Below are 13,056 nucleotides of genomic sequence, written 5' to 3'. Positions count from 1 at the left end.
ACACTGGGATTAGTTTTGGTTTGATATGGCGCTATGAGGAGTGAGCAGACACTGGGATTAGTTTTGGTTTGATACGGCGCTATGAGGAGTGAGCAGACACTGGGATTAGTTTTGGTTTGATACGGCGCTATGAGGAGTGAGCAGACACTGGGATTAGTTTTGGATTGATACGGCGCTATGAGGAGTGAGCAGACACTGGGATTAGTTTTGGTTTGATACGGCGCTATGAGGAGTGAGCAGACACTGGGATTAGTTTTGGTTTGATATGGCGCTATGAGGAGTGAGCAGACACTGGGATTAGTTTTGGTTTGATATGGCGCTATGAGGAGTGAGCAGACACTGGGATTAGTTTTGGTTTGATACGGCGCTATGAGGAGTGAGCAGGGCAGTGGGATTAGTTTTGGTTTGATATGGCGCTATGAGGAGTGAGCAGACACTGGGATTAGTTTTGGATTGATATGGCGCTATGAGGAGTGAGCAGACACTGGGATTAGTTTTGGTTTGATACGGCGCTATGAGGAGTGAGCAGACACTGGGATTAGTTTTGGTTTGATATGGCGCTATGAGGAGTGAGCAGACACTGGGATTAGTTTTGGTTTGATATGGCGCTATGAGGAGTGAGCAGACACTGGGATTAGTTTTGGATTGATACGGCGCTACGAGGAGTGAGCAGACACTGGGATTAGTTTTGGATTGATACGGCGCTATGAGGAGTGAGCAGACACTGGGATTAGTTTTGGATTGATACGGCGCTATGAGGAGTGAGCAGACACTGGGATTAGTTTTGGATTGATACGGCGCTATGGGGAGTGAGCAGACACTGGGATTAGTTTTGGTTTGATATGGCGCTATGAGGAGTGAGCAGACACTGGGATTAGTTTTGGATTGATACGGCGCTATGAGGAGTGAGCAGACACTGGGATTAGTTTTGGTTTGATACGGCGCTATGAGGAGTGAGCAGACACTGGGATTAGTTTTGGTTTGATACGGCGCTATGAGGAGTGAGCAGACACTGGGATTAGTTTTGGTTTGATACGGCGCTATGAGGAGTGAGCAGACACTGGGATTAGTTTTGGTTTGATACGGCGCTATGAGGAGTGAGCAGACACTGGGATTAGTTTTGGATTGATACGGCGCTATGAGGAGTGAGCAGACACTGGGATTAGTTTTGGATTGATACGGCGCTATGAGGAGTGAGCAGACACTGGGATTAGTTTTGGATTGATACGGCGCTATGAGGAGTGAGCAGACACTGGGATTAGTTTTGGTTTGATATGGCGCTATGAGGAGTGAGCAGACACTGGGATTAGTTTTGGTTTGATATGGCGCTATGAGGAGTGAGCAGACACTGGGATTAGTTTTGGTTTGATACGGCGCTATGAGGAGTGAGCAGACACTGGGATTAGTTTTGGATTGATATGGCGCTATGAGGAGTGAGCAGACACTGGGATTAGTTTTGGATTGATATGGCGCTATGAGGAGTGAGCAGACACTGGGATTAGTTTTGGATTGATACGGCGCTATGAGGAGTGAGCAGACACTGGGATTAGTTTTGGATTGATACGGCGCTATGAGGAGTGAGCAGACACTGGGATTAGTTTTGGTTTGATATGGCGCTATGAGGAGTGAGCAGACACTGGGATTAGTTTTGGTTTGATACGGCGCTATGAGGAGTGAGCAGACACTGGGATTAGTTTTGGTTTGATACGGCGCTATGAGGAGTGAGCAGACACTGGGATTAGTTTTGGATTGATACGGCGCTATGAGGAGTGAGCAGACACTGGGATTAGTTTTGGTTTGATATGGCGCTATGAGGAGTGAGCAGGGCAGTGGGATTAGTTTTGGTTTGATACGGCGCTATGAGGAGTGAGCAGACACTGGGATTAGTTTTGGATTGATACGGCGCTATGAGGAGTGAGCAGGCAGTGGGATTAGTTTTGGATTGATACGGCGCTATGGGGAGTGAGCAGACACTGGGGTTAGTTTTGGTTTGATATGGCGCTATGAGGAGTGAGCAGACAGTGGGATTAGTTTTGGTTTGATATGGCGCTATGAGGAGTGAGCAGGGCAGTGGGATTAGTTTTGGTTTGATATGGCGCTATGGGGAGTGAGCAGACACTGGGATTAGTTTTGGATTGATACGGCGCTATGAGGAGTGAGCAGACAGTGGGATTAGTTTTGGTTTGATATGGCGCTATGGGGAGTGAGCAGACACTGGGATTAGTTTTGGTTTGATATGGCGCTATGAGGAGTGAGCAGACACTGGGATTAGTTTTGGTTTGATATGGCGCTATGAGGAGTGAGCAGACAGTGGGATTAGTTTTGGTTTGATATGGCGCTATGAGGAGTGAGCAGGGCAGTGGGATTAGTTTTGGATTGATATGGCGCTATGGGGAGTGAGCAGACACTGGGATTAGTTTTGGTTTGATATGGCGCTATGGGGAGTGAGCAGACACTGGGATTAGTTTTGGTTTGATATGGCGCTATGAGGAGTGAGCAGGGCAGTGGGATTAGTTTTGGATTGATATGGCGCTATGGGGAGTGAGCAGACACTGGGATTAGTTTTGGTTTGATATGGCGCTATGAGGAGTGAGCAGGGCAGTGGGATTAGTTTTGGTTTGATATGGCGCTATGAGGAGTGAGCAGGGCAGTGGGATTAGTTTTGGTTTGTTACATGGCTATGGGGAGTGAGCAGGGCAGTGGGATTAGTTTTGGTTTGATACAGGACTATGGGGAGTGAGCAGGGCAGTGGGATTAGTTTTGGTTTGATACAGGACTATGGAGAGACAGCAGAGCAGTGGGATTAGTTTTGGACTGATACAGGACTATGGGGAGAGAATGGGGTAGTGGGATTAATTTTGGACTGATACAGGGCTATGGAGAGAGATTGGGGTAGTGGAATAGTTTTGGACTGATACAGGGCTATGTTGAGAGACTGGGGCAGAGGGATTAGTTTTGGACTGATACAGGGCTATGTTGAGAGACTGGGGCAGAGGGATTAGTTTTGGATTAATAAAGGGTTTTGGGGAGAGAGTGGGGCCGTGAGTTCAGTTTTGGAAAGGCTCCAGCAAAGAGCCGGCACAGACATGATGGGCTGAATGGCCTCCTTATGTGCTGTAAACTAATAAAATTCTATCCAGAATAAATAAAATCTATTCAGACTTTCATTTTATGGAGTGTGTGTGTGAGAGCGAGAGAGATCGAGAAAGAGAGCGAGAAAGAGAGGGTTAAATTGCCCCAGCATAAGGCCAGACAGGCCAACCAAAAGTTGTTTCCACTTCAGACAGTCCTCCCTATCCTCTGCCGGACAGCTGCAGATTACAGCAGCTATTTATAGATGTCCTCGAGCAACAGTCTGAAATATGTTGGACAGTCAGGGCCAAGGCACAGCCTGTAAGATTGCACAGGACATTAGGGTGAAGGTGAACAAAATGTAAGCTGCACGTTGCTGGTAGTGTCAGAGGCGGGTGGGGCAGGAGCTCGTGTGTGTGTGTGTGTGTGTGTGTGTGTGTGTGTGTGTGTGTGTGCGCGTTGGGAGGGAAGGGCTCTATACTTCTAACTTGTAGGGAAACGCAGCAGCCAATTTGCACACAGCAAGGTCCCACAAACAGCAATGAGATAAACGACCTCATCATCTATTTTAGTGATGTTGGTTGAGGGATGAATATTAGCCAGGACACCAGGGACAACCATGTAATTAGCCCTGGTTGCAACCACTGACCAGCTGTTGAAAAGATCCTGCCATTAATGGGGAAATAATATTTAACGATCAGCGTATTTGGTTATCCCTAAACGACGGCCCAAGCGTTCCGACAAAACAAGCTGATTTAAACGGCCGTGTTGTCAGGAGATGCGAGGGTACGATGGTGCTGGGCCCAGACACAGTGATTTGCATGGTGCCAACTCCCAGTGACAGACTGAAATCACTACATCCTCACTTAGCATTCCCATCCCTGGACGCATTCCTGGAGGTTTCATCACATGACCTCCCGCCTCCCAACCTGCACCGCCCCCAAACTCCCACCATTGGTCACCCAACATGCCCATCCACATAGTGCACCGCCTTCCCATGCCAACTGGAATGAGAACAGGCTATTACCCGAATGGATGACTCTTCACTGTCAGCCAAAAAGTCTTTCTTCTCTTATCCAATATTTTTATAACTAATAAACAAAAATGTTCACCCTTGAATGTAAAAAGTTCAGAGGGGAGGCGAAAAAGGAAACGAGAGGGGCAAAGAGAGAGTAGGAGAACAGACTGGCGGCTAACATAAAAGGGAATCCAAAAGTCTTCTATAAGCATGTCAACAGTAAACGGTAGTAAGAGGAGGGATAGGACCGATTAGGGACGAAAAAGGAGATCTACACATGGAGGCAGAGGGCATGGAAAAAGATACTGCCAAAGTCACAGTAAGTGCAGAGGTAGTTGAGATACTGGATAGGCTAAAAATTAATAAAGAGGAGGTACTAGAAAGGCTAGCTGTACTTAAAGTAAATAAGTCACCCAGTCTGGATGGGATGCACCCTAGATTGCTGAGGGAAGTAAGGGTGGAAATTGTGGAGCGACTGGCAATAATCTTCCAAATATCCTTAGATATGGGGGTGGTGCCAGAGGACTGGAGAATTGCAAATGTTACACCCTTGTTCAAAAAAAAGATAAACCCAACAACTACAGGCCTGTCAGTTTAGCCTCGGTAGTGGGGAAACTTTTAGAAATGATAATCCGGGACAGAATTAACAGTCACTTGGACAAGTGTAGATTAATTAAGGAAAGCACGAATTTGTTAAAGGCAAATCGTGTTTAAACAACTTGATAGTTTTTTGATGAGGTAACAGAGAGGGTAGATGAGGGCAATACGGTTGATGTGGTGTACATGGACTTCCAAAAGGCGTTTCATAAAGTGCCGCATAATAGGCTTGTCATCAAAGTTGAAGCCCATGGAACAAAGGGGGCAGAGGCACCATGTATACGAAATTGGCTAAGTAATAGGAAACATAGAAAATAGGAGCAAGAGTAGGCCATTCGGCCCTTTAGGCCTGCTCCGCCATTCAAAATGACCACGGCTGATCGTCTAACTCAGTACCCTGTTCCCGCTTTTTCCCCATATCCCTTGATCATTAAGAAATATATCTATCTCCTTCTTGAATACATCTAATGACTTGGCCTCCACTGCCTTCTGTGGTAGAGAATTCCACAGGTTCACCACCCTCTGAGTGAAGAAATTTCTCCTCATCTCAGTTCTAAATGGCATACCCCGTATCCTGAGACTGTGACCCCTGGTTCGGGACTATCCTCCCTGCATCTAGTCTGTCTAGTCCTGTTAGAATTTTATATGTTTCGATGAGATCACCTCTCATTCTTCTAAACTCGAGTGAATATAGGCCGAGTCGACCCAATCTCTCCTCATACATCAGTCCAGCCCTCCCAGGAATCAGTCTGGTAAACCTTCATTGCACTCCCCCCATGGCAAGGACATCCTTCCTCAGATAAGGAGACCAAAACTGCACACAATACTCCAGATGTGGTCTCACCAAGGTTCTGTAAGACATCCCTGCTCCTGTACTCAAATCCTCTTGCAATGAAGGCCAACATACCATTCGCCTTCCTAACTGCTTGCTGCACCTGAATGCTCGCTTTCAGCGACTTTTTTTAAATTATTCGTTCATGGGATGTGGGCTGACGAGGCCGGCATTTATTGCCCATCCCTAATTGCCCTCGAGGAGGTGGTGGTGAGCCGCCTTCTTGAACCGCTGCAGTCCGTGTGGTGACTGTTCTCCCACAGTGCTGTGAGGAAGGGAGTTCCAGGATTTTGACCCAGCGACAATGAAGGAACGGCGATATATTTCCAAGTCGGGATGGTGTGTGACTTGGAGGGGAACGTGCAGGTGGTGTTGTTCCCATGTGCCTGCTGCTCTTGCCCTTCTAGGTGGTAGAGGTCATGGGTTTGGGAGGTGCTGTCGAAGAAGCCTTGGCGAGTTGCTGCAGTGCATCTTGTGGATGGTACACACTGCAGCCACAGTGCGCCGGTGGTGAAGGGAGTGAATGTTTAGGGTGGTGGATGGGGTGCCAATCAAGCGGGCTGTTTTATCTTGGATGGTGTCGAGCTTCTTGAGTGTTGTTGGAGCTGCACTCATCTAAGCAAGTGGAGAGTATTCCATCACACTCCTGACTTGTGCCTTGTAGATGGTGGAAAGGCTTTGGGGAGTCAGGAGGTGAGTCACTCGCCGCAGAATACACAGCCTCTGACCTGCTCTTGTAGCCACAGTATTTATATGGCTGGTCCAGTTAAGTTTCTGGTCAATGGTGACCCCCAGGATGTTGATGGTGGGGGATTCGGCGATGGTAATGCCGTTGAATGTCAAGGGGAGGTGGTTAGACTCTCTCTTGTTGGAGATGGTTATTGCCTGGCACTTATCTGGCGCGAATGTTACTTGCCACTTATGAGCCCAAGCCTGAATGTTGTCCAGGTCTTGCTGCATGCGGGCTCGGACTGCTTCATTATTTGAGGGGTTGCGAATGGAACTGAACACTGTGCAGTCATCAGACTGGTGTACAAGGACACCCAGGTCTCGTTGCACCTCCCCTTTTCCCAATCTACCACCATTCAAATAATAATCTGTCTTTCTGTTTTTACAACCAAAGTGGATAAACTCACATTTATCCACGTTATACTGCACCTGCCATGTTCTTGCCCACTCACCCAACTTGTCTAAATCACATTGGAGCCTCTTTGCATCCTCCTCACAGCTCACATTCCACCCCAGCTTTGTGTCGTCTATGTCGAAACAGAGTGTTGAACAGTTGTTTTTTGGACTGGAGGGAGGTGCACAGTGGTGTTCCCCAGGGGTCGGTACTAGGATCATTGATTTTTTTTAATATATATTAATGACTTGAGTGTACAGGGCTCAATTTCAAAATTTGCAGATGACACAAAACCTGGAAGTGTAATGAACAGTGAGGAGGATAGTGATAGACTTCAAGAGGACACAGACAGGCTGGTGGAATGGGCGGACACGTGGCAGGTGAAATTCAACGCAGAAAAGTGTGAAGTGATACATTTCGGTAGGAAGAACGAGGAGAGGCAATATAAATTAGAGGGCACTATTCTAAAAGGGAGCAGGAACAGAGAGATCTGGGGGTATATGCACACAAATCGTTGAAGGTGGCAGGACAGGTTGAGAAAGCAGTTAAGAAAGCATAAAGGATCCTGGGCTTTAGAAATAGAGTACAAAAGCAAGGAGTTATGATGAACCTTTATAAAACACTGGTTCGGCCACAACTGTATTGTGTTCAATTGTAAACAATTTTACAACACCAAGTTATAGTCCAACAATTTTATTTGAAATTCACAAGCTTTCGGAGGCTTCCTCCTTCCTCAGGTGAATGTTGTGGAAATGAAATCCTCGAACCCTTCGCATTTATAAATCACAGAACAATACCTGGTGATTACAGAAAGTCTTTCCAACTGCCCGTTGCCAAGGCAATCACAGTGTGCAGACAGAGAGGTGTTACCTACAAGGCCACCGAATATACAAACACCCAAAAAGAGAGAGGCAGAAACATAGAAACATCCGGAAGGAAGAGCAAGACAGCAAATGACCCGTTATATTAAAAACAGATAACATTTGTTCGCAGGTGGGGTTACGTGTAGCGTGACATGAACCCAAGATCCCGGTTGAGGCCGTCCTCATGGGTGCGGAACTTGGCTATCAATTTCTGCTCGACGATTTTGCGTTGTCGTGTGTCTCGAAGGCCGCCTTGGAGTATGCTTACCCGAAGGTCGGTGGCTGAATGTCCTTGACTGCTGAAGTGTTCCCCGACTGGGAGGGAACCCTCCTGTCTGGTGATTGTTGTGCGGTGTCCGTTCATCCGTTGTCGCAGCGTCTGCATGGTCTCGCCAATGCATGTTGAAGGCCGCAGCCTTCAACATGTCATCAATGACGACAAACACCTCGCTATGGCCATCCCCACACCTCCACTACTCGCCTTTAAACAGCCACCCAACCTCAAACAGACCATCGTTCGCAGCAAATTACCCAGCTTTCAGGAGAACAGCGTCCACGACACCACACAACCCTGCCACGGTAACCTCTGCAAGACATGCCAGATCATCGACACAGATACCACCATCACACGAGAGGACACCACCATCACACGAGAGGACACCACCCACCAGGTGCATGGTTCATACTCCTGTGACTCGGCCAATGTTGTCTACCTCATACGTTGCAGGAAAGGATGCCCCAGAGCATGGTACATTGGCGAGACCATGCAGACGCTGCGACAACGGATGAACGGACACCGCGCAACAATCGCCAGACAGGAGGGTTCCCTCCCAGTCGGGGAACACTTCAGCAGTCAAGGACATTCAGCCACCGACCTTCGGGTAAGCGTACTCCAAGGCGGCCTTCGAGACACACGACAACGCAAAATCGTCGAGCAGAAATTGATAGCCAAGTTCCGCACCCATGAGGACGGCCTCAACCGGGATCTTGGGTTCATGTCACGCTACACGTAACCCCACCAGCGAACAAATGTTATCTGTTTTTAATATAACGGGTCATTTGCTGTCTTTCTCTTCCTTCCGGATGTTTCTATGTTTCTGCCTCTCTCTCTCTCGGTTTTTTTTTGGGTGTTTGTATATTCGGTGGCCTTGTAGGCAACACCTCTCTGTCTGCACACTGTGATTGCCTTGGCAACGGGCAGCTGGAAAGACTTTCTGTAATCACCAGGTATTGTTCTGTGATTTATAAATGCGAAGGGTTCGAGGATTTCATTTCCACAACATTCACCTGAGGAAGGAGGAAGCCTCCGAAAGCTTGTGAATTTCAAATAAAATTGTTGGACTATAACTTGGTGTTGTAAAATTGTTTACAATTGTCAACCCCAGTCCATCACCGGCATCTCCACATCATGTATTGTGTTCAGTTCTGGGTACTGCAATTTAAGAAGGATGTGAAGGCCTTAGGGAGGGTGCAGAAGAGATTTACTGGAATGATTCCAAGGATAAGATCATTCAGTTATGTGGAGAGACTGGAGAAACTGGGGTTGCTCTCCTTAGAGCAGAGAAGGTTGCGAGGAGATTTGATAGAGATATTCAAAGTCATGAAGGGTCTGGACAGAGTAGATTGAGAGAAACTGTTCCCCCATTGGCGGAAGGGTCAAGAACCAGAGGACATAGATTTAATGTGATTGGAAAAAGAACCAAAGGCAATACGAGGAAAAACGTTTTATTTTAAAAACGCAGTGAATGGTTATGATCTGGAATCCACTGCCTGAGGGGGTAGGAGAGGCAGATTCGTGACTTTCAAAAGGGAATTGGATAAGTACTTGAAGGGGAAACATTTTCTGGGCTACGGGGATAGAGCGGGGGAGTGGGACTAGCTGGATTGCTCTTGCAGAGAGCTGGCACGGACTCGACGGGTCGAATGGCCTCCTTCTGTGCTGTAACTATTCTATGAGTCTATTAAAATGAAAGAAACACACAATTTTCTTTTAATGCCCCTATGATTTTTCTCCCGGGAGTTACTCGCAGTAGTGTCCAGGAGATTCATCTTCAATTCCTGGAGACTCCAGGACAATCCTGGAGGGTTGGTAACCCTACCCGCACTATACTATTTTAGATTGCAAAGTGCTGCTTCCAGACACAATTCAAGTTAGCTTTGGGTGTGAAATTCTCCCGCCATTAACTGTGAAAAGCACCTAGTGGCAGATTTGGAAACTTGGATAATGTCTGGGGGAGAGCTGCATAAGAGCAGGGTGGAGTACTGGTGGGTACAGGGCCAGCACTGATAGTGAAAGCAATTTAAGGTAATTAATTAAAAGTGTCACAGGAAGCGTATCACACAACATTAAAACACAAAAGAAAGACAGAAAGAAAGAAAGAAAGAAAACCCATTCATACAGCACCTTTCACGACCTCAGGATGTCCCAAAATGATTCACAGCCACTGAAGTACTCTTGACATATAGTCACTGTTGTAATGTAGGAAACGCAGCACCCAAATTGCACACAGCAAGGTCCCACAAACAGCAATGAGATAAATGATCAGATAATCTGTTTTAGTGATGTTGGTTGAGGGATTAATATTGGCCAGGATAGCGGGGAGAACTCCCCTGCTCTTCTTCGAAATAGTGCCGTGCGGTCTTTCACGTCCACCCGAGTAGGCAGACGCGGCCTCGGTTTAACTTCTCATCCGAAAGACAGCACCTCCGACAGTGCAGCACTCCCTCAGTACTACACAGGGAGTGCCTGCCTAGATTATGTGTTCAAGGCTCTGGAGCGGGGCTTAAACCCACGACCTTCTGACTCAAAAGCGACAGTGACAACACTTCTAAAATACTTCATTGGTTGTAAAGTGCTTTGGGATGTCCTGAGGTCGTAAAAGGCACTATATAACTACAAGTACTTTCTTTCTTTACATCCAAGCAAGCTTGACTTGTGTCCGGGAGAAGATGGCTGTAAACCTCTATTAGAAGTATGCACGTGGATGTTGACTGGAAGCTCAGCTGTGGTTCCTCTTTATGTCCCCAACCACCGTCAAATAGTCAGGCCCACACAACAGGTGTGACCAGTTGGGAAACATAAAGGGGGCCAACAGGTTCACCGTAGGACAGCACCCAAGAATCAGACCTGACACTTTACAAGTCTATAGAGCTCGGCTACTCTCTGTACTGAGTCAGCAAGGGAGAGGGAACCATTAACTTCAATACAGATTACAAAAATATATAGTAAGACGCTCAGGCGAACAACAGTGCAAACAAACACCAAACAAACAGAGAAAAGTCACAGGACTAAACCTCTACAGAGTAATTACTGTAAGATCAACAAAGAGTTGCAACAAAAAATGATGGTGAAATACATTTCATAATAGCAAAAGATATAGTAGGAAGTACACGCTGCCTCTGGATACAGCCAGAGGGCAGCCCGCACCGCGCCCCCGTTGCGGCCAGAGGGCAGCCCGCACTTTGGCCCTGTTACAGCCCACACCGGTACCACCCTGTCCAAAAACACATCAGGTTCCACATGTACACTGACAACATACAGCTCCACTGTCTCTCATTTGTCACAATGCTTGTCTGACATCCAGTACTGGATGCGCAGAAATTTCCTCCAGCTAGACAGTGGGAAGACCAAAGCCATTGTCTTTGGTCCCCACCACCAATTCCGTTCCCTTGCCACCAACTCCATCCCTCTCCATGGCCACTGTCTGAGGCTGAACCAGACCGTTCTCAACCTTGGCATCCTATTTGACCCCGAGATGAACTTCCGACCACATATCCTCTCCATCACCAAGACTGCCTAGTTCCAGCTCCGTAACATCGCCCGTCTCCACCTTATCAGCTTATCTGCTACTGAAACCTCAGCCATGCCTTTCTTACCTCGAGACATGACTCTCCAGGCCGGCCTCCCATCTTCCACCCTCCGTAAACTTGACCTCATCCAAAACTCTGCTGCCCGTATCCTAAATCGCACCACGTCCCGTTCACCCATCACCCCCTGCGCTCGCTGAACTACACTGGCTCCCGGTCCGGGAACGCCTCGATTTTAAAATTCTCATCCTTGTTTTCAAATCCCTCCGTGGCCTCTCCCCCTCCCTATCTCTGTAACCCCCTCCGGCCCTACAACCCTCCGAGATCTCTGCCCTCCTCCAATTCTGGCCTCTTGCACATCCCTGATATTAATCACTCCACCTTCCAGCTGCCTAGGCCCTAAGCTATGGATTTCCCTCCCTAAACCTCTCCCTCTCTCTCTCCCTCCTCCTTTAAGACTCTCCTTAAAACCTGCCTCTTTGACCAAGCTTTTTGGTCACCTGTCCTAAAATCTCCTGATGTGACTCAGTGTCAAAATTTTGTCCTGTGAAGCGCCTTTGGGGCGTTTTTTTTTTCACTACATTAAAAGGCGCGATAGTAAATGCAAGTGGTCGTCAGCCAGGGCTGCTGACACGATGCCTGGACTGGGGCTTGCGGCCTCCCTCCGGCCCGCCAGTTAAACCAACTTCCAAGTTAAAGAAATAGCCACTGCGCACCTCCAGGCTCAGTGACTCCTCTTACCTTAAGCAGCGCCACCCTCGCCATTGTTATCGTTCCTCCGCTGGCTTCTGTCCCCGCTGAGGCCGATTCCTCCCTCCCTAGCAACGACCTGGCAACGTCCAGCCCGACGTGATTGCGTCACGCGCTCTCGGGGCCGCGGGCAGGGCCGAGTCACCTGTGGCCCGGTGCCGCCTCCCGCCTCCTGCCTTGTGCCCGGTGCCGCCTCCCGCCTCCTGCCTTGTGCCCGGTGCCGCTTCCCGCCTGCCTTGTGCCCGGTGCCGCCACCTCCCGCCTGCCTTGTGCCCGGTGCCGCCACCTCCCGCCTCCCGCCTGCCTTGTGCCCGGTGCCGCCTCCCGCCTTGTGCCCGGTGCCGCCTCCCGCCTTGTGCCCGGTGCCGCCTCCCGCCTTGTGCCCGGTGCCGCCTCCCGCCTCCCGCCTTGTGCCCGGTGCCGCCTCCCGCCTCCTGCCTTGTGCCCCCCCGTGCTGTCTCTCCATCTCCCGTTGAGCTTCCAATGACCTCGCCCCAAATTTTGATTGATGTCTTGTGTTTCATTCAGGATTTCTTCATACTTACACGTTTGGAGTATAAGCTGCCAAACCTAATAGAATAGAAACCCTTTCCAATGGAAATTGCTCCAAACAGAAAACCCTCCAGAGCAAAAGTAAACTCTTCAAACTGAATTGGTTATGGAGAAAAAAAAAATCATTAATTAAAGACTTGCTAACAAGACCAAGGGGCACTTTCATCCTTGGTACAATAACAGCTTGCACTCTGATAGTGCACCTCAAGTGCAGGGAGATGTCTCAAGGCACATTATCGTACTTGAGCGGGCAAGGAATGGACACCAGATTGAAGGTGAAGGGAAAGCGAGGTGGGGATGCAAGTACGATTGAAGAGAAAGGTCTTCAGGTCGCTGCTGAAGGCAGGGCGACGAGGCGACAGCGTTGGGGAAGAGAGATCAAGAGGGCAGGAGCATAACTTCCGCGCACTGTTGAGTTCCGTACACTCCTCCGCACGTGCTC

The 13,056-nt window shown here is 48.5% G+C and overlaps 1 protein-coding gene across 2 annotated transcripts in view; it reads right to left on the bottom strand.

Annotated features, from left to right (window-relative positions):
- The window catches only part of adck5 (aarF domain containing kinase 5), a 93,767-nt gene extending 81,500 nt beyond the window's left edge, over positions 1–12,267 (bottom strand). Inside the window, exon 1 of one of the 2 annotated variants that reach the window (XM_067968842.1) lies at positions 12,054–12,267. In XM_067968842.1, the coding sequence (XP_067824943.1) occupies positions 12,054–12,077 (24 nt within the window). In that variant the 5' untranslated portion in view covers positions 12,078–12,267. The remainder of the gene's footprint in view (positions 1–12,053) is intronic. The other variant, XM_067968851.1, reaches the window with a different exon arrangement.
- Positions 12,268–13,056: the final 789 nt, after the last annotated feature.

This window comes from Heptranchias perlo, chromosome 2 (assembly GCF_035084215.1).
Source record: "Heptranchias perlo isolate sHepPer1 chromosome 2, sHepPer1.hap1, whole genome shotgun sequence".
Classification (NCBI taxonomy): Eukaryota; Metazoa; Chordata; class Chondrichthyes; order Hexanchiformes; family Hexanchidae; genus Heptranchias; species Heptranchias perlo.
Note: the sequence above shows the minus strand (reverse complement) of the source record. Positions and strands in the feature narration are given on the sequence as shown.